Source organism: Toxorhynchites rutilus, chromosome 2, assembly GCF_029784135.1.
Source record: "Toxorhynchites rutilus septentrionalis strain SRP chromosome 2, ASM2978413v1, whole genome shotgun sequence".
NCBI classification, from domain to species: Eukaryota; Metazoa; Arthropoda; class Insecta; order Diptera; family Culicidae; genus Toxorhynchites; species Toxorhynchites rutilus.
In genome coordinates this window covers 244,653,088-244,672,050 of record NC_073745.1, presented here as the reverse complement: position 1 = coordinate 244,672,050, position 18,963 = coordinate 244,653,088, and the positions used below count along the sequence as shown (strand labels likewise).

General features: G+C 36.7%; 2 protein-coding genes across 2 annotated transcripts; one reads left to right on the top strand and one right to left on the bottom strand.

Annotated features, from left to right (window-relative positions):
* Positions 1–16,498: 16,498 nt before the first annotated feature.
* Positions 16,499–16,958, bottom strand: LOC129764558 (cuticle protein 19-like). Its single transcript, XM_055763760.1, has 2 exons — positions 16,903–16,958; positions 16,499–16,834 (listed from the first exon to the last, which is right to left on the bottom strand). The coding sequence occupies exons 1-2, from the start codon at positions 16,909–16,911 to the stop codon at positions 16,499–16,501; spliced, it is 345 nt and encodes a 114-aa protein (XP_055619735.1). The 5' UTR covers positions 16,912–16,958.
* A 371-nt stretch (positions 16,959–17,329) lies between these two features.
* LOC129764559 (cuticle protein 19-like) lies at positions 17,330–17,779 on the top strand. The gene is made up of 2 exons (XM_055763761.1): positions 17,330–17,384; positions 17,444–17,779. The coding sequence occupies exons 1-2, from the start codon at positions 17,376–17,378 to the stop codon at positions 17,777–17,779; spliced, it is 345 nt and encodes a 114-aa protein (XP_055619736.1). The 5' UTR covers positions 17,330–17,375.
* Positions 17,780–18,963: the final 1,184 nt, after the last annotated feature.

The following is an 18,963-nucleotide window of genomic DNA, read 5'->3' as shown; positions in this document are numbered from 1 at the left end:
ATGTACATTCAAACAAAAATAATAATTTTTAATAATATTATGAATTGTAGATGAACAGTAACTTTATCACCACCCCCACCCCATAGCTTAAAAATCTATTCTTGCCGTTTCTGTTTTGACGGCAGTTAGTCAAATTTGTTGACAATCGATACATTTACTTTTACATTGAAAAAATCAGTAAAATGACACTCTAAAAATGAACATGTGACAAAAAAAAACATCTCGAACGAATATGAATCGCCATATCTTGAAAGACCGCAGTGATGTTGCTTCAATCGATTGAAAATATGTTAACACACTTATATTATGACACCACCGAAGATAATAATATAGGGTTGGATAATAATTCATTATCCCCCTTATGAAACCCCCCCTCCTTATTTGCAAAAACTCAGACAGCCAGTTTTGCATGGACCGGAAGAGATGATAATCACTTGGAGCCAGGTCGGACTATACGGTGGGAGCAATGGGACATCCCATCCGAGCTCCCGTAGCTTCTGGCGTGTCATCAAAGATGTGTGAGGCCGAGCGTTGCCCTGGTGGAAAACAACACCATTTCTATTTATCATTCTTGGCCGCTTCTGGTCAATCGTCTGCTTCAAACGGTCAAGTTGCTCACAGTAGAGAACCGAGTTGAGGGTCTGGCCATAGTTGAGCAGCTCATAGTGGATGATTCCCTTCCAATCCCACCAAACACACAGCAAAACCTTCCTGGCCGCCAATCCGGGCTTGGCGATGGTTTGGACCGGCTCACCGCGCTTTGACCACGACTTTTTTCACTTTAGGTTGTCGTACGTGATCCACTTTTCATCACCAGTCACCGTCTTCTTCAAAAACGGGACGAGTTCGTTCCGTTTCAGCAGTGCATCGCAGGCGTTGATTCGGTCTAAAAGACTTTTTTGCGTCAACTCGTGTGACACCCATACATCCAGCTTTTTTTGGAATCCATTCTTCTGCAAATGGTTCCAAACGGTTTTATGGTCTATACCCAGTTCCTGGCCAATCGAGCGAGTGCTCACATGCCGGTCTACTTGGATGATTTCAACGATTTTATCGGTTTCCACGACGATTGGCCTACCAGCACGGGATGTATCTTCGACAGTCACTACACCAGAACGAAATCGATTAAACTAATGCTGTGCTATGTGAATCGTTACAGTATCGGGTCCATAAACTACACGAATTTTTTCGGCCGACTTCGTTGCAGTTTTACCTCGCAGGTAGTAAAAACGTAAAATATGGCGAATTTCTTGCTTGGTGGACTCCATCTTTTTTTTTTTTACATGTGCGTATTTCTAATATTGCATTTGTTCGACACAGTTTATTCGTTGTGTATTCTACTTGATGTGGCTTATACATTTTTGTGTTATCATTCAACTGTTTGTTCACATTCCTGTTACAATTGATTTTATTTTATTCATTTTTCGGATTTTCTGTTCTAGTTATTTGGTTATGATGGGAAAAGGACGACGATCTGTCCATGGCAGAAAAATCTATAGCTCAAAACTTGTAACGTATATGTATGGTTTTTCAGGTGTAAAAACATTGTAGAAAACGCAATACAGCAGAAGAAAATGAAGGAAAAATATTATTTTTGCTCATCTGATTGTTCTGTGAATTGTTTCAACGCAAAATAATCACGGATCCTTAAGGGGGCCCCTGTCTGCAATGTCACAAAATAATGGATTTACGTGTTTTATTTTGATGTTAGGAATAAAGTGAAGTGTTTGGGTATTTTGGTTATTGTTTAAGGTATATTTGATGATAAATTTCCCATTTTAGAGTGCACAAATAATGATTATTACGTTGTTGAAAGTTGGATGCGTAGATGCTGTCTGAAAATCGGCACCTTGCTGGTAGTATCGTTACTGCAGAACGAATTCCCATGAATATTTAGAGACTTTAGTACAATACCTGAAGCGTTACATACGAGTTTTTGAAAATTCGAAAATTTACCAAAATAGCGGTCATTGTTGTTGAGAATGAGACATTTTTCATTAAAAATCGCTCTTTAGAAGCTCATAAAATCGAGGAAAAATAACATTCAGAAAAGGCTATGTTACGCTTTAGATAACTCATTTTTATACGCTGATAAAAAAAAAATTTAGCCAAATCGGCCGAGTAGATCCTGAGATATCGATACCACCAGCTGAAAAAATACGATTGCGAGAATAATACGCGTTTAAAAATGCGTACAAGAAACTATATCCCGTGAGGTGACCTCCTTTTTTTGGCTGTAACTTTCCAAAGAAATCAAATATCGGAAAATCATTTCAAGGCAACATTTCTGAAGGTATAATATTCCCAATTCCGTCACGAAAAGTATATGAACCATTCCAGCGTGAGATCTCCCCCACCGCTTCCGAGGGTCCAACCAACAATTTTTCACACTCTAAGAGGGGAAATTGATTTGGAGCTTGTTTTGGGACAAACGTAATGAAAGAGATAAATAATTTATTTGTTTCTCATTCATTACTTCAAAGCTTTCGCAATGCAGGGGTCAGTTAAGGGCCACGCTACCCTTTTCTATGATTGTTTTTCATTCAGATAAGGATTTTGAAGATTTTTAATGATGACGGTTGAATCAAAAAGATTCATTCAAAGCAAAAAGCTGTCTACTCAATTTAGCGTTGATTCTAGTTGGTTAGATCATATCAATGTTTCATCCAACGTTCAGATCTTAACAAGGGTTAAGCTGACGAAAGGTGATTGCTCATGGAATCGTGTAGAAATTGTACGATCCCTCAAGTGATCACGACTGTACTAAACTACTTCAAACCTCGAGGCAACTGAGTTCATCATCCATACCATTATTCGTTAGACAATCATCTAAATCACCGATGTTCATGTCATGTTTATTGAAATCCACCTCAATATTTGTGTACGGTTCGATTGCATTGCCCATATAACCGATGCAAATTGCTGATTCAACTCTCGTGCAGACATCAATTAGTCCGTAAAGTTTCAATTAGTACCACCATCTCCAGGGATCCCATTCGTGTCGTCTGTCTCACAGGGGTGAATCGTTAGAACCTGTAGGCAAACACGTAAATCTAGATCCGCCACAGTCGACCAGTCTCATCGCAGGATGATTGATGAGTATAATGGCAGTAAGTGCTAGAAAAACGTGTATCCACTGGGGACGAGCCAGATTACGGGTCAATTGCGGCCCGTTCTATCCGGTTGTTGTTTGCGAATTGACATGGTCGTCGATGGACGGCAAATTAACTACGTGTCGGTTATACGAAGCCCACGAAGCCGGACGCAAGCCGCAAGCTGTGAATTGATTGCGGTGAACTTTATGGCAATGCAGTTTATGAAATTTTTCACAGGACAGATGTTGTTTTGGAAAAGTAAAGAAAAATAAATGTGGGTTTTGTGCTATTCATATGTTCTTGGGTCAAGTGAATGGATTTGTTTCATTCTTCAGATCACATCCAGACTTAAAAAGGACATCGTTCGCTCCGGCTAAATGTTTAACATTGTAATCAATAGCGTATGGAGCATGATACTATATTTACACACAGTCGTAAAAATTGGTAAACACTGGCAAATGTACACGGATGTTCCGTTAAAGTTGTATGATGTAACAAATGGTTACATTTACAATTAAATGTTAGTGGATATAACACCGTATATGACTCATTCTCACTGCTGTTCCTAAGATTATCTCGGAATTTTGACTATGGAGAATTCACAAGTGTTTGGACAAAATCAAGTTCCATGGGTACTGGTTACGGAACAGGACAACTGTTTGCATGAAACTAGTATTATTATCGGAATCATGATGAAAAATAAATAATATACACACATGTATTCATTAGATGTATGGATATTGACTTGTTACATTAGACGAATTTCATGTTAACTCGGCTGGCCGTTGAAAGCACCATCTAAGCGAAAAGTTGTGGGTGTAAGCGCATGGAATTTTTAAGCAACTTTGCATACTTGAAATATTAAAAAAAAGAGACTGCTTTTTAAAAAGGGCCAAAAATTTTTTCTTGATTTTTTAGAAAAAAAATATAAAAAATATAAAATATTGCTTAAATTTTCATAAAAAAATACCAAAATTTTTTGGAAAAAAATAATTTTACTAACAACTTTTTCATGTTTTCTTTGAAAAAATTTCAACGAATCCTTATTTTGTTCAAAGTCAAGATAACAATATAATGTACTCGATAAAGTTTTGAATCTTATAAAAATATGAACATTCGTCGAAGACGTCAACTTTCTATCTTTTATAGTTTATGAAATATAGGGCATTTTGGTATGGAGACCCATGAAAAAAGGTATGTTTTACTCGTTTAATTTTTGTTTGTAAATTCTCACCTTTGACATGTTCTTGACATGTTTCTGAATAGAAAAAAGTTTGCAGAGCATGTAAATCGCGATAATTCATACATACAATAGTTACGAATTAAACATTAATACTAATTTTTCAAAGAAAAACATGAAAATGTTGTTGTTCGAAAAACTTTTTCCCTGTAAAAGTGCTCATCTTCCGATGTATGGGTGACTTGTTGGAAATTGTATAGGCTATTCATATCTATTTTATCAGAATTTTGAAAAGTATGTTTTCGAGAAAAATAAATTTTAATTTTCAAAATATTTTTTTTTCAAAAAATTTTCCTTGATATTTTTAAATTTATGTTTTCAAACAATTCTCTACATTTCATTCTTTAGCCAACATTTTGTAGATCTAATAGTTTTCAAAGTAAGATTTTTCGAAAGAAAAAAGCTCAAAATGTCAAGTAATTTCTCATATAATATCTATTAGACCTACAAAATTTTAGTCAAAGAATGAATTGTAGGAAATTATCTATGTTTTCATTAGAAAATATCAAGTAAATTGTTGAAAAAAAATCATTGAAAACAGAAATATTTTCAAAATTAAAATTAATTTTTCTGGAAAATATGTTTTTTTTTATAAAATACTAAAAAAAATATAAATAGCCCTTACGATTTCCAACAAGTCATCCATACATCTGAAGATGGGCACTTTTAAAGGGAAAAACTTTTTCGAACAACTTTTCCATGTTTTTCTTTGAAAAATTACTAATAATGTTCAATTCGTAACAGTTGTATGTATTAAATTATCGTGATTTACATGCTCTGCAAACTTTTTTCTTTTCAGAAACATGTCAAGAACATGTCAAAGGTGAGAATTTACAAACAAAAATGAAACGAGTAAAACATTATTTTTTTCATGGGTCTCCATATTAAAATGCCCTATATTTCAGAAACTGTAAAAGATAGAAAGTTGACGTCTTCGACGAATGTTCATATTTTAATGAGATCTAAGACTTTGTCGAATATACTATATTGCTATCCTGACTTTGAATAAATTTAGGATTAGTTGCAATTTTTTCAAAGAAAATATGAAAAAGTTGTTGTTAGAAAAACTTTTTCTCTGTAAAAGTGCCCATCTTCCGTTGTATGGACGACTTGTTGGAAATTGTAAGAGCTATTCATATAATTTTTTGAGAATTTGAAAAAAATACATTTTTGAGAAAAGTGAATTTTAGATTTATAATATTTTTTTTCAGCAAATTTTTGTTTCAAAATATTTTTTTCATGAAAATTTAAATAATTTTCTACATTTCATCCTTCGACCAAAATTTTGTTGGTATTATAGTTTTTGTGTTATATATTTTTTTTTGTAAAAAATCAAGAAAACATTTTTTGGCCCATTTTTAAAAGTAGTCTTATTTTTTTTTCGCATTTTTCGAGTATACAAAGTTGCTTAAAAGACCCATGTGTTTACACCTACAAATTTTCGCTGCAATCTGAGATGGTGCTGCCAATTCCTAAGACGGATTGGTATGAAATTCGCCCTTACCATCAAATAGAATCATCATTCCATAACCATATACACGTTTATTCTCATTCATTCATAGCTCAATCGATCGGAATGTCACAAAACGTAACGTAGTTGGTGTTGATCTTAAAAGGCGATAAACTACTTACCATAAACTCCACGAGAAGTTACGCGAGTGCACGCGTAAACAAAAAAGTAGACGATCGCGCAATAAAAAACGATCGCGCCACATTTGTTTTCCTGTTTTCGCTCAAAGTCGATGCAAAGAGATGATCTTGACCTTTGCCGAATGCCGCGATGCGGATTGTCTTTTGCTTGCAGACTCGATTACCCGATTATACCAAGTCGTCCTGCAATCCAGATCGCAGGAAAAGAGGCAACAAACCACATGCCGGGTAAAGTGGATCACCGCAGGCGATTTCAAGCGGTTGATATTACATTTGCACCATTGTTCGTTGCTATTTTACCTTTTTTTCGGGATGACATTTCAGAATGCAAAATGGGATGGTGGTCCTTCTGAATGTGATCTTGAACAGCCGGTGAAAGTTAATCGGCATTACTGCTGCAATGTTGGAATGCGAATTACGTGTTTGGGATTCTAGGATAAGTTATTGGCGAATGATTCAACTAATGATTGAAAATACAAACCACAAATATTGACATCATAATCTCGCAAGATTTGTGAGCCGGAATTGGTCAATGCATAAACGTTATAGCCAAATAAATTGTGATTCATCAGCTCAGACCAGATGTTTGTACATTCACACGGTGAGCAAACTTCACTAGCGCAAGGCTGCCGAAATAGGATTTGTATTATCATTTTGGATCTCCCTCAATGAAGTAATTAGTACAAGGTGGAGAACAGTTGTATCTATATTCAATCATGTCGCTAGAATTGGATCTATGCTCATACCAGTATAATTACATTACGGGCGCGTCAATAGTGGGTGTTTGCTCGGTAGGTAGTCATACAAAATTGTCACCACAGATCGATGACAGCTCGTTCGTAATGGGAGTATCAATTCAATGGCAAGCGACATTGCGATGGAGATTCATATCGATTGGCCATGAATGGCTCCGTAGAATTAGCGATATATCGTTTACATTCATTTGGTTTGGTTACAAGCTTCGTTGGACGTGTGCTACTGTATATTTCATACATTTTATTTATGTACTCTGTTGTTTTGTATTGTTTTTTTTTCTTGATTTTATTTTCAAACAAAAAACCCGTGCATATTTCAATACGCATCTTAGTCCAGGATCTTCAGATAATTGACGATGTATTTCTATTACAATTCTAGAAGATGCTTGCAACGTGTATGAAATTCTCAAAGTACTCAAACAATTATTTGTAGAATAAAGTATATCGAGAAATTTAATGCACCACGAATGAATAGTGTTATCACATATACACACTCTGTTACATGATAAATAAAGGAACACCAATAGTTTTTTTTTTCAATTCTCAATTCTCGAAATAATCTACTCGATCCGAGTTACAGGGCTACACAGTCGATGATTAAAAAGTAAACGTAAAAACATCATAAAAGGAATTCAGACATAGATGAATTACTTCCTCATGTTATGTGATTAAGTCGAAGTACGATATCATTACACGATACGATCGACATTGTAAAACGGTAAACCTAAAACTAAATATATCACAAATTGAATAACATTCAGATGTCACAGTTAGAAAAACTAAAAACTGAACATGTGAAGGAAAATGAAAGCCGGAAAGACGAGTCAGTCGATGAGACTTAGTCTCCCAAATAAAGGGAAAAACAAAATCGAAGGGTTGTATCCGAGACACGACTCGCAATTTGTTTCTTTTTATCAATGCACGCATTGCACTGAGTATTTAAGGAGAGGCATCTTCGGTGCATGTCCATTCAACAAACATCAAACACGTATCTAACAGATGCACACAGTTGTAGCGATAAAAATGAAACACCGAAACACACCTCATGTGAAATATTCGCAAGCGTTCACAGCTCGAGGGGAAACATAAAATGAGCAGAAGAAGCGACTTTTGTTGTTTCGGGCACAGGAAGATTCTGAGAATTTTCCTCAGAGAACATGCAATACTTATACGCTGGCGAAAGTTTACTTACTATGGAAGGGTGGAGTATATTTCGCAAATATTCTCTTTTCGCTATTCCCCTTCGTTGTTTCTATTCTAGCGGCTGCATAAGTTGCCCGATATTGACAGCTCTGTTCGGGAAAGCACACAAATGGACAGAACAAATGTATCGGGAAATGGGATTGTTTCCAATTTTCATAAATTTAAATCATATACAGACTGTTGGATTGTAATGTATACAAAAAAGTAGATATCATATCAAACAAATCTTAGAATTTATCCGATTCGATTGATATGCAAATCGTTAAAATCCGTTCGCAGCAAAAATAGTTATTAACGTTAGCTTTATTTCATAAAAACGTGACCTGTTTTCTGATTTGGCACCCTTAATGTAAGACGTAGTCCTACGTCAAAATGGGTGGATTATATCTATGATATGATTACTGAGCCATCGATAGTCCTTTGTCAACCTTGCGGTTATATAATAGATGTAACCCACCAATTCTTTTGCCATTTTTCGTATTGATTGAATTATTGATTAAACAAGTGACTGAATTAAATGATTTTCGAATTGAGTATAATTCAACATATTTACTTTGTAAATTAAGGGTTTGAACAAATGCCGCGTTAGGTCGTTTCGTGAATAAGTGAATGAATAAGTCGGATCGTTCGTTAACTTCTTACGTATGGCGTTATGCCTTGGTCATTTCATTCATTTATCGTGGACTTGCAGAATATGTGAACGGAAGAATTGTCAAACGATTATTGTATTTGGCAGTTATTGCACATATATGTTATAATAAAGCAATTCCACGTCAAATCTGCCAAAAACTGCTAATTTTGACGCGACCCTCTTCGATTTTGACGTAGGACTACGTCTTTCATTTCTATACTGGGGTGTAAGTTCAAAGTTTCGTAAACGAGAGCGTTACGCCGGAACAACAAGATATTGAGCGTTAATACCTCCTAGCCAACTGAACGAAATTATATGATAACCATGTTTATCGAAAGGTAATAAAATTGCTTTGAAAGCAAACTATTAAAATCACAAAAATCTGTATTCATTCAGTTTCTCTTTTGCTTTCGCATGGAGTGGTCATGAGAGAATGTTCGCTTGTAAATGCTCCTAGCGTAGAAATATTTGCGCAAACGGTTCTCGTGATGCAAGGGTATTCAAGAGCATCAGTTCCTATCCTGCTTCCGCATGGAGTGGTCATGGAAAATCTCGTGTGTTATATTCACGAGAACAAAAATGAATTATGTATAGAACATCTTCAGATGCTCTTACAAAGCCGCGCGAACCCGACGGTTGTTATCTGGACCACCAACAAGTTTAAAAAAGTTGAATTTTATGTTAACCGTTTCACGTGCAACATCGAACCACACTTGTGGTGTATCGAAGTGACGTTCGTGGGACTGCTCCGAACGATACGATATAAACATTAGCCACAGAGTAGCGGAATGACTTGATGTGTTCATGTTTGGACCGTGCTGTTGGAAATCGAATCGTACCGCTCATAACAATTTCATACTTATACTCATCCACTCACACACTGACAAGAAAAACTTTCAGCAATCTTTAAAAATATTCACTGATTCATTGAGAATTGATTCAGTTGCAATTTCAAACAGATGATTTCCGAGCTAGCGGTTATCCTACGTCTGCCTTGCGGTTATATCACAGATATAACACAATTCTAGTTTTTTAATTAAAACTTGGTACATATTATGAAAGCTATCATAAAATGTTGTATGAAGTTTTTCATGAGAATCGTATTTGAATTCCATTTCTTGTGTTACATTTCTTAAAAGTCACGACTTCACAAAGCATTGGAATCAAAGAAAATTTCAAAAATTCATATCCCCATTTTGGTGAGTTTTCTACGTAAATTGAAAGTGTTTTCCAACAAAAACATACACAAAAAATATCTAAGGGTGTTTTGAGTTATGAAGTTTTGAATATTAGATGAAATTATTGATGTTATTTTTTTAACAGTTCATTGATTTTACAACAATAACATTTCAAATACACCTTTAAAATATCTTACTCAAAAATTGAATTTAATTTAACACAAAATTTAGATATTTAGATATTTTAGATATTTTTCTAACCGGTAAGTTTCTCCGTTTTTTTTTCAAAAAATAATGCTTTATTCTGCAAAAATGGTTACAAATTTAATATTCAAAGTATTGCCCATCGCTAGTCACAACTGTTTCCCATCTTTCTGGCAATTCATGGATCCCTTTGCGCCAATAATCGGCCGGTTTGTCGGCTAACCACAAATCGATCCAATTCTTGACTTCATCAAAATTGGAGTGCTGGTCAACCAGGTCATGTTGCATCGATCGAAAAAGGTAGTAATCAGACGGAGCAATGTCTGGGGAATACGGTGGGTGGAACAGGACCTTTCGAAGTATGTTTTGACCGGTTTCGCGATATGTGGCCGAGCATTGTCGTGTTGCAAAATAACTTTATCGTATCTTTGCTCGTATTGTGGCCGTTTTTCCTGCAGTGCACGGCTCAAAGGCATCAATTGTCGTCGGTAGAGGTCCCCCGTAATGGTTTCATTTGGTTTTAGCAGCTCATAGTAAACCACACCCAGCTGGTCCCACCAAATAGATAGCATAACCTTCTGGTGGTGAATATTTCGCGCGGCCGTCGATGTTGATGCATGTCCGGGGTATTCATACGTTGCCCGACGTTTGGGATTGTCGTAATGGACCCACTTATCATCGCCAGTAAAGATTCGATGTAAGCAGTTGTTTGCACGTGTAAAAACGGCGTTCGACGTTTCATTCATACGGCACCCAATGTCCTATTTTTCGTATCATTCCCATTGCTTTTAAACGATCGGTTATGGTTTGCTGAACTACTCCAAGTGTATCTGCAAGTTCTTGTTGCGTTTTTGATGGATCTTGATCGAGTAAAGCCTCCAACTCTTCTTCTTCAAACATTTTGGCCGTCCGGAACGTTCTTCGTCATCCAAGTCAAAATTACTACTTTTAAACCGTGCAAACCACGTCTGACACGTTCGCTCAGTTGGAGCATGATCACCATATACTTCCATCAAAATGCAATGACTATCCGCAGATTTTTTCTTCATATCGAATTAAGAATTAACACTTCCCGCAAAAACACTCTCGTTGGTACGAAATTCGACATATTCGAAGGGGAAAAAAACTATGTTGTTTACGCTTCAACTTTTTGACATATACAGAAAAAGGCGCGCAATGACAGTAGCTTTCCAACGAATGTCTGCAAATTTTATTCACTGGAATAATAATCAAGTTATGCCATCTGTTGTAAAACCGAAGAAACTTACCGGTACACCTAATATATTTTGCAAAACCCCATAAATACGGGTGTCAAATGAAAAAGCTCAACCAGTGGAACTCAGTTATTTAAGAAAATTTTAATCCAAAAGGGCTACCACCAAAAATTGACGATATAGATATTTTTTTTTCAAACTCCATTAGTATGGGTACCAAATGAAAAGCTTGGATCAAGATGAATATATTAGATCATGATAAACCCAAATCCAAGATAGCCGCAGTCACAAAACGACCAATTGAGGGGTTAGCGGCAAAATGGAGTCCGCTGAATTTTTTAAAATTTCGCGGGTTTTTACGGCTACGTAAGTAAAAAAATGGCCCGGATCGAACAGCGTAGAGAAATTGTGGGATTATTGGCTCTGAAATTTATTACACATCTCTATTTATGTTGTTGTTACAATTATTCTTGTTCCATATTATGAAAAACTAGCTGACCCGGCTAACTTCGACCCGCCCAAAATTTGTTTTTTGTTATCAATACTTTCAAACATTCACGTTTTCTTGTTATGAGCAAGTTCATGGGTCCAATCGCAGAACTGTTCATTGATTGATCTTCTAATCGACCCCGTTTAATTTCGTATGGCAGCTATCCCTTAGAGAGGGGGATGGAGTGTCTAACCACCGTAAAAACATTTATTGCACCCTAAAACCTCCGCGTGCCAAATTTGGTTTCATTTTCTTGATTAATTCTCGACTAATGCAGAAATTTTAGTTTTATTTGTATGGCACCCGTGGCCGAGTGGTTAGCGTATCACATTATCATGCCGGGTGTTCGGGTTCGATTCCCGTTCTGGCCGGGGGATTTTTCGTCAAAGAAATTTCCTTCGACTTGCGCTGTGGTCAAGCGTATTCCAAAGCTTGCCCCTCGGTATACATTCAAGGCGTGTTAATTAAAAACTCCCAACTAAGTATTATTAAATGACGCTAGTGAATGCATACGTTGAGACGGCAAAAGTTCCACAGGGAACGTAAACGCCATTCAAGAAGAAGATTGTATGGCAGCCTTCCCTTAGAGAGGGTGGTGGAGAGTCCAACCAACATTTGTTGCACCTTAAAACCTCCATATGCCTAATTTTGTTTCATTTGTTTAAATAATTCTCGAGTAATGCAGAAATTTGTGTTTCATTTGTATTGTAGGTCTCCCCCCATAGAGAGTGGGTGGAGTATTTAACCACCATAGAAACATTTATTGCACCCTAAAACCTTCACATGCCAAATTTGGTTTCATTTGCTTAATGATTTCTCAAGTAATGAAGAAATTTGAGTTTTATTTGTGTGGCAGCCCCCCCTTAGAGAAGGGGGTAGAGAGTCTAACCACCACAGAAACATTTATTGCTCCCCAAAACCTCCATATGCCAAATTTCGATTCATTTGCTTGACTAATTCCCGAGTAAATTTGTGTTTAATTTGTATGGCAGCACCACCATCTAAAAACATTTTCTACAATTCTAAATGATTTATTGAAAAATAAAATCATGCGAGATCTATATATATAAAAATGGATTTCTGTCTGTCTGTCTGTCTGATTCTTATGAACTCGGAAACTACTGAACCGATCAACATGAAAATTTGTATGTAGGAGTTTTTGGGGCCGGGGAAGGTTTTCGTGATAGTTTGAGACCCCTCCCCCCTCTCTAAGGGGGGCTGCCAAACAAATGAAACACAAATTCCAGTATAACTCGGGAATTATTCAAGCAAACGAACCCACATTCAGCATGTAGAGCTGTTAGGGTGCAATAAATGTTTCTATGTTGGATAGACACACCTCCCCCCTCTCTAAGGGGGGGCTGCCATATAAATGAAACACAAATTTCACTATAACTCGAAAGTTATTCAAGCAAACGAACCCATATTTTGCATTTAGAGGTTTTAGGGTACAGTAAATGTTTCTATGTTGGATAAACACACCTCCTTCCTCTCTAAGGGGGGGCTACTATACAAATAAAACACAAATTTCAGTATAACTCGAGAATTAATCAAGCAAACGAATCCAAATTTGGCATGTGGAGGTTTTAGGGTGCAAGAAATGTTTCTATGTTGTATAGACACACCTCCCCCCTCTCTAAGGAGGGCTACCACACAAATGCTAATTTCAGCTTAACTGGAGAATTAATCAAGCAAACGAATTCAAATTTGGCATGTGGATGTTTTAGGGTGCAATAAATGTTTCTATGTAGGGTAGGCACTCCTCCCCCCTCTCTAAGGGGGGGGGGGATGCTGCAGAACTCGAGAATCAATGAATATTAATAATATTAGGGGCAATAAATGATTCTACATTGGTTTGACATTCGCATAACTCGAGAATCAATCAAGCAAACGGAACCAAATTTGGCATGTGGAGGTTTTTGGAGGGCACGAAATGTTTCTATGGTGGTTCGACACTCCTCTCCCCTCTCTAAGGGGAAGGGGGCTGCCATACAAATGAAACACAAGTATCTGCATAACTCGAGAACTAATCAAGCAAATGGAGCTAAATTTGGGATGTGAGGGTTCTTGGGTACGTGAAATGTTTCTATGATGGTATGACACCCCTTCCTCCTATGGAATGGAGAGGGGGTCCCATAAAAATATCACACATATTTCAACCAAACATGACAATTGAAAATTTTCGGAAAATTTTGAAGGGAAATGGGAAAATTCGGGAATTTCAATTCGAATATGTTCTACAATTACATAGTGACAAGCGTTGTTAGTCCATTTGATGTTTGCGGCAACGAAATTGGTTTTGTTCGAAAGTGGAAATGGATTTTAATGTGATAAAACGCGCTCCGACATCTTCTTCTATCTATATAAATAAAAATGGATCGCCGAATGTGTTGATAAGAGCAAAACTCGAAGAAGGAATTATCCGATTTAGGGCTATCTTCATTCTATCATATTTCCTGTATCAAGCATTTATTCGATGCAACGGAGAAACATGTTATTTGCAAGCGATTGAAAAATCTCGAACGAGAATTGTATCTGAAAATAATCTGATATTATAATGACGAGTTTTGGTAGAAGTTCTAGGAAATTTATATTAAAAGTAAATTGTGAAGGATCAATTAGAAGATGAATCAATGAACAGTTCTACGATTGGATCCATGATCGTAAGTAAGAAAACGTGAACGTTTGGAGGTATTGATAACAAAAAAAAAAAAAAATTGGGCGGTACGAAGTTTGCGGGTCAGCTAGTAACATAATAAAAGGGTAAGAATTTGGCATCTGGGCAGGGTGGAAAAGTCACAACCTCCATCAATCAGTTATTTGACTGTTTGAATAATCTGCCATTCTACTATCACTGTCACAAGATAAGAAACACGATAGCGAAAGCGAGTCTTGAAAAATGTCAACCCACTTTGATTGGGCTCTCTATGATTGCCCTCTGTGTAGTCTACAAGACAAAACTGACATTTTGACTTGCTTATCTCGGCGTTCCGTTCGGCGAATTGGTAAAGAGTCTGACCTTGTTGGTGGCGATCTTCGCTGCCACTGCGAAGTGGACGTGGGCTCATTCGAACGTCCGTTTCGTTCCGCCAATTTGGTAGCCTGACGGTGGTGCTGCGGATCTCGTCTTCTGCCAAAACGGACGGGCCTCCAAGAAGTAAAGCGCAGAGGCAGTAACAAAAAGAAAAAAAAACAAACTGACCTATATGAAAGGGATGATGAATTTCCCCATGTTTAAATGCCATCTTCAAGGCGCACCGGCTGCCGGCTAACTCGCATGTCAATTACTCGGGGAGGGAAAAGGAACGCATCCAAGAATCGCGGGCTGACACGGTGGATGGCAATTATTTTAAGGCGGCTCAAGATTGGTGTTTTTTTATTTCGAGTAAAATGCTAGGCTCACAGTAGAATCCCGGTTATGTCAACACAAGTGTGGTTTGCGTGGTCGATGGATTCTATGGTTCGAAATAGCAAATCGAAAAGTGTAAAAGTCTTTCGTATGTCGATGATTGTGACAAATAGATTAAACGAAATGATTATGCTGCAAAAACCTGGAACGGGACTGTACAAGTAATAAAACAACAGATCATGGGTCAAAACCGCGCTGTGCTAGATGATTGCGATTGTTCTGTTCAGGCAGATGCGATTTATCCAAATTATGGTGAAATTACAGCATTTTTGATGAAACAAAAGGAAAAGAGGGAAAAAGATGGATAGCGTAATCAGAAATAACCACAATCTAATGAAGATGATGAAGGTTTGGTGCTGTGATGATGAAGAGATGAGCATATCGCTTTTGAATTGCCATTATTTTTCATTGCCGATGCGTATTCTGCCCAAAGCAGTTTGAACAGGTTTATATTTTAGCAGGTGACATTTGTATAATGATCGATCCTGCGTCTGTTCGCTGCTTCGAACCTATTCGATTTCTGCTCAAAATAATATTCACTCTGTGATTTGAACAATTTTTGATCTCACTTTAAAAAAAAAAGTAAAAAAAAAACTTTTTAGCTAAAACGGTTTAATGTACTAAAAGCTAGAAAATAATTAGGCAAGTAACAGTAGGTAGTTATCACATCTCTTCCTTCATTAATTTGGGCAATGATGAGACTAAAATAAAATCGTAGTGCACATCGGATTTCCATTATCCACAATTAGTTGTTTCATCATTTGCCCAAATTGGATTTTTCAAGAAAATGAAATACACAGTTTTATAATGACAGCAGAGATAAAGGTTTGTTCCAAATTTCAGATCAATAAACCAAAAGGAACGGGGTCAAATTTTTATTAACGTGGGACAACCCTACAAACATACAAACAGGTCTAGTTGAGTGAAACCGTTCAAAAAAGTAATTGGCTATTTTGTTACAACGGCCATCTTGGATTTGAATTTTCCATAAATAGCTGTTATCTACTGGTCAAGCCCCTTCACATGGTACCTATATTGATGGGATTTGGGAAAAAAACCCGTAATGATGGTGTTTTGAGAAAATATGTAACCGCCATTTTATAACGGCCACCATCTTGGATTTTTAAAATCATTAGATACTCAGTTTTATAATGACTGCAGAGATAAAGATGTGTTCCAAATTTCAGATCAATCGGTCAACAGGAAGGGGTTCAAATTTCTATTAATGTGGTAAAGCACTACAGACAAACATGTTACGCACATATAAATTACAGGGCAAGCTAAATAAAACCGTTTAAAAAAATACATCATTAGCATCAGTCGATTTATAAAACCTTTTTTTTTTCTGTTTAAGCTCAAACGAAGTTTTATTTTCTCACAATATAGAACTAATGAGCATAAATATTTATCAAAATTTTGTTTCGAAAAATTAGTAGTGCTGATCAATTTTCACCCAGCTTTCTCCGTGTGGGTGATGGGCATGTCCCTTCCGCTGCACATGGACCTGGAATCCGGTCTTATGGTCTGAAGTATAGTCAACAACACGATGAGTTCCATCAGCTTCATCCAAAGTGTACTGTCCCTTCACCAGATCTCCATCGCGATGTTCCCACTGGCTTTTGTGGTCCTTAGTGTGTCCATCCTTTACCCCGTACTCGAATTTGTATTTCGGGTGGGTATGGTGGTGATCCTCGTGATGGCCGTGATCTCCTCCGTAGTACTGTGCCGAAGCGACAACAGCAAGGCACGCAAAAAGCACAATTATCTATGGAATCAGTTGGCATTAAAACATGGTAATGTTAGTAAATCAACAAATAACTAAAACGAATGTACCTTAAACATCTTCGATCTGCAATTAATTTTTTGTTTTGATTTTTACCGAATGTTGCTATTCGACTGATAGTGTTTCTAGCAAACCATTCTATATTTATACAATGATACTGGTATGCAACTTACGTGACCGATATAATTTTCTCTTGATAACCATAACCGCCATTAAGTAGCCGTTTCTTTTCTGAAAACGCAATTTTCCCTTCAAAAAAGTTTGCAATCTCGCAAAACACTGTGAAACTCCCACACCAAGGTCACGATCACTGAGTATTAACTTTGAACGAATTAGCGAGCAAAAAAAATCGATTGCAAGCATTCTATGGTGGCTTGCGTGACAATCGATTAAAGTTTGCGTTTAATTTATTTGGAGCATTTACAGTGCCAAATGAAGTATAAAACCCGTTGATCAGCTATTGGTAGTATCAGTTCACTCACGACAGTTTTTCTCGTTGAATCAAACATAAAAATCAACCATCATGATTAAGGTAAAATTATCAAATCTGAAGCAATTTTTGATTACCATTTTTATGTCATCGATGAACAGATAATCCTTCTGTTTGCCTGCCTCGCTGTTATTACATCCGCTCAATACTATGGAGGATATCACGGCCACCATGATGATTATCATCATTCCCACCCGAAATACAAATTCGAGTATGGAGTGAAGGATGGACACACCAAGGATCACAAGAGTCAGTGGGAACATCGCGATGGAGATCTGGTGAAAGGACAGTATACTCTGGATGAAGCCGACGGAACTCATCGTGTTGTTGACTATACTTCGGATCATAAGGCCGGATTTCAGGCACATGTTCAGCGAAAAGGACACGCCCATCATCCACACGGAGAGAGCTATGTTAAAATCGATCAGCATTATTGAATGTGAAGAATAATTTTTAGCTATCTGTTGTGAGAAAAATAAATTGCAATTAAAAACTTTTTCAAAAAAAAAAATAGTTTCTTGTGAATAGGTTTAAAGGAAAAAAAACGAACTTGTTTTTACTAATTACTAGACAAATTGTATAGTTTGTCTTATTAGTTTCGAAAGTTCAACCAAGAATTAAATAATTTTCTACTACAAATGAAATAGTTACAAAATTACAAAACATTAATCTATTTTTGCCAAATTGTCTGACACTTAATTTTAATGAATTCAAAGTGAAAGAACAACAAACATCCAAACTAACAATCCCTCATCAGTGTGACGCTTCAATTATAGTTTTGTTCAACTCTATGCTTTATAATACCTGAAGTATTAGTCATCGAAACCTCTATTCAATTTCTGTTCACGCAAATTAGGAGAAATCATGAGGCTATAGCCTATATTATTCGTTAAATGCAGTTCAAAGTCAATTTAAAACGTTTATCCAACTCCAAGCTATGATGGAAACGTTTATTCGATCATATTTTGATTTGTTTAGCTTTACTTAGACTGCGCTACCGAACAAGATGATCATTGTCTGACTGCATTATTTCTTTTACAAAATTTCTATAAATAAAATTCACTTTTTAGCACCTTGACAGAGGCTTCTTTACAGCTGCTAGATAAAACTTGGTCAACTTTTGATAAAAATTCAATTAAATTGCCTAGCTGCAAACTCATGACCATTTCATCGATGACCCTCCATCGAACCATTTGCTCCACTAGACCACTTGAAAATGTTACGCAGGATTACTTGCAATCAGGTATGGGCAAAATCGCGTCGAAATTCGAAAAAATATTCACCTATCACCTTCGCAAAGTTCATTCTTGATTTGAACGGAAAAATACTGTCTCGATTCCGCTCATATATTCTCAGAGAATTTTGCATTCCCTCATTTGTCTCTCGGAATGACGTTAGATGGTGATAGAATCAAACTGGAAACTTTTGCTTGAGCCAGCGAGTTTCTCTGTAAAATCATTCGTTTTTCACTCAATGAGCAATCATTGAGCCTCGATCGCGGCAGTAAACTATAGGTAGATAGTTGAAATCAAGTTGTTTCCTGTGCACTATTGCAATGACATTTTTTTGTTTATAGTATGAAACGATCTAAGCCAACGCAAAAGGCCATATTAACGCAAGT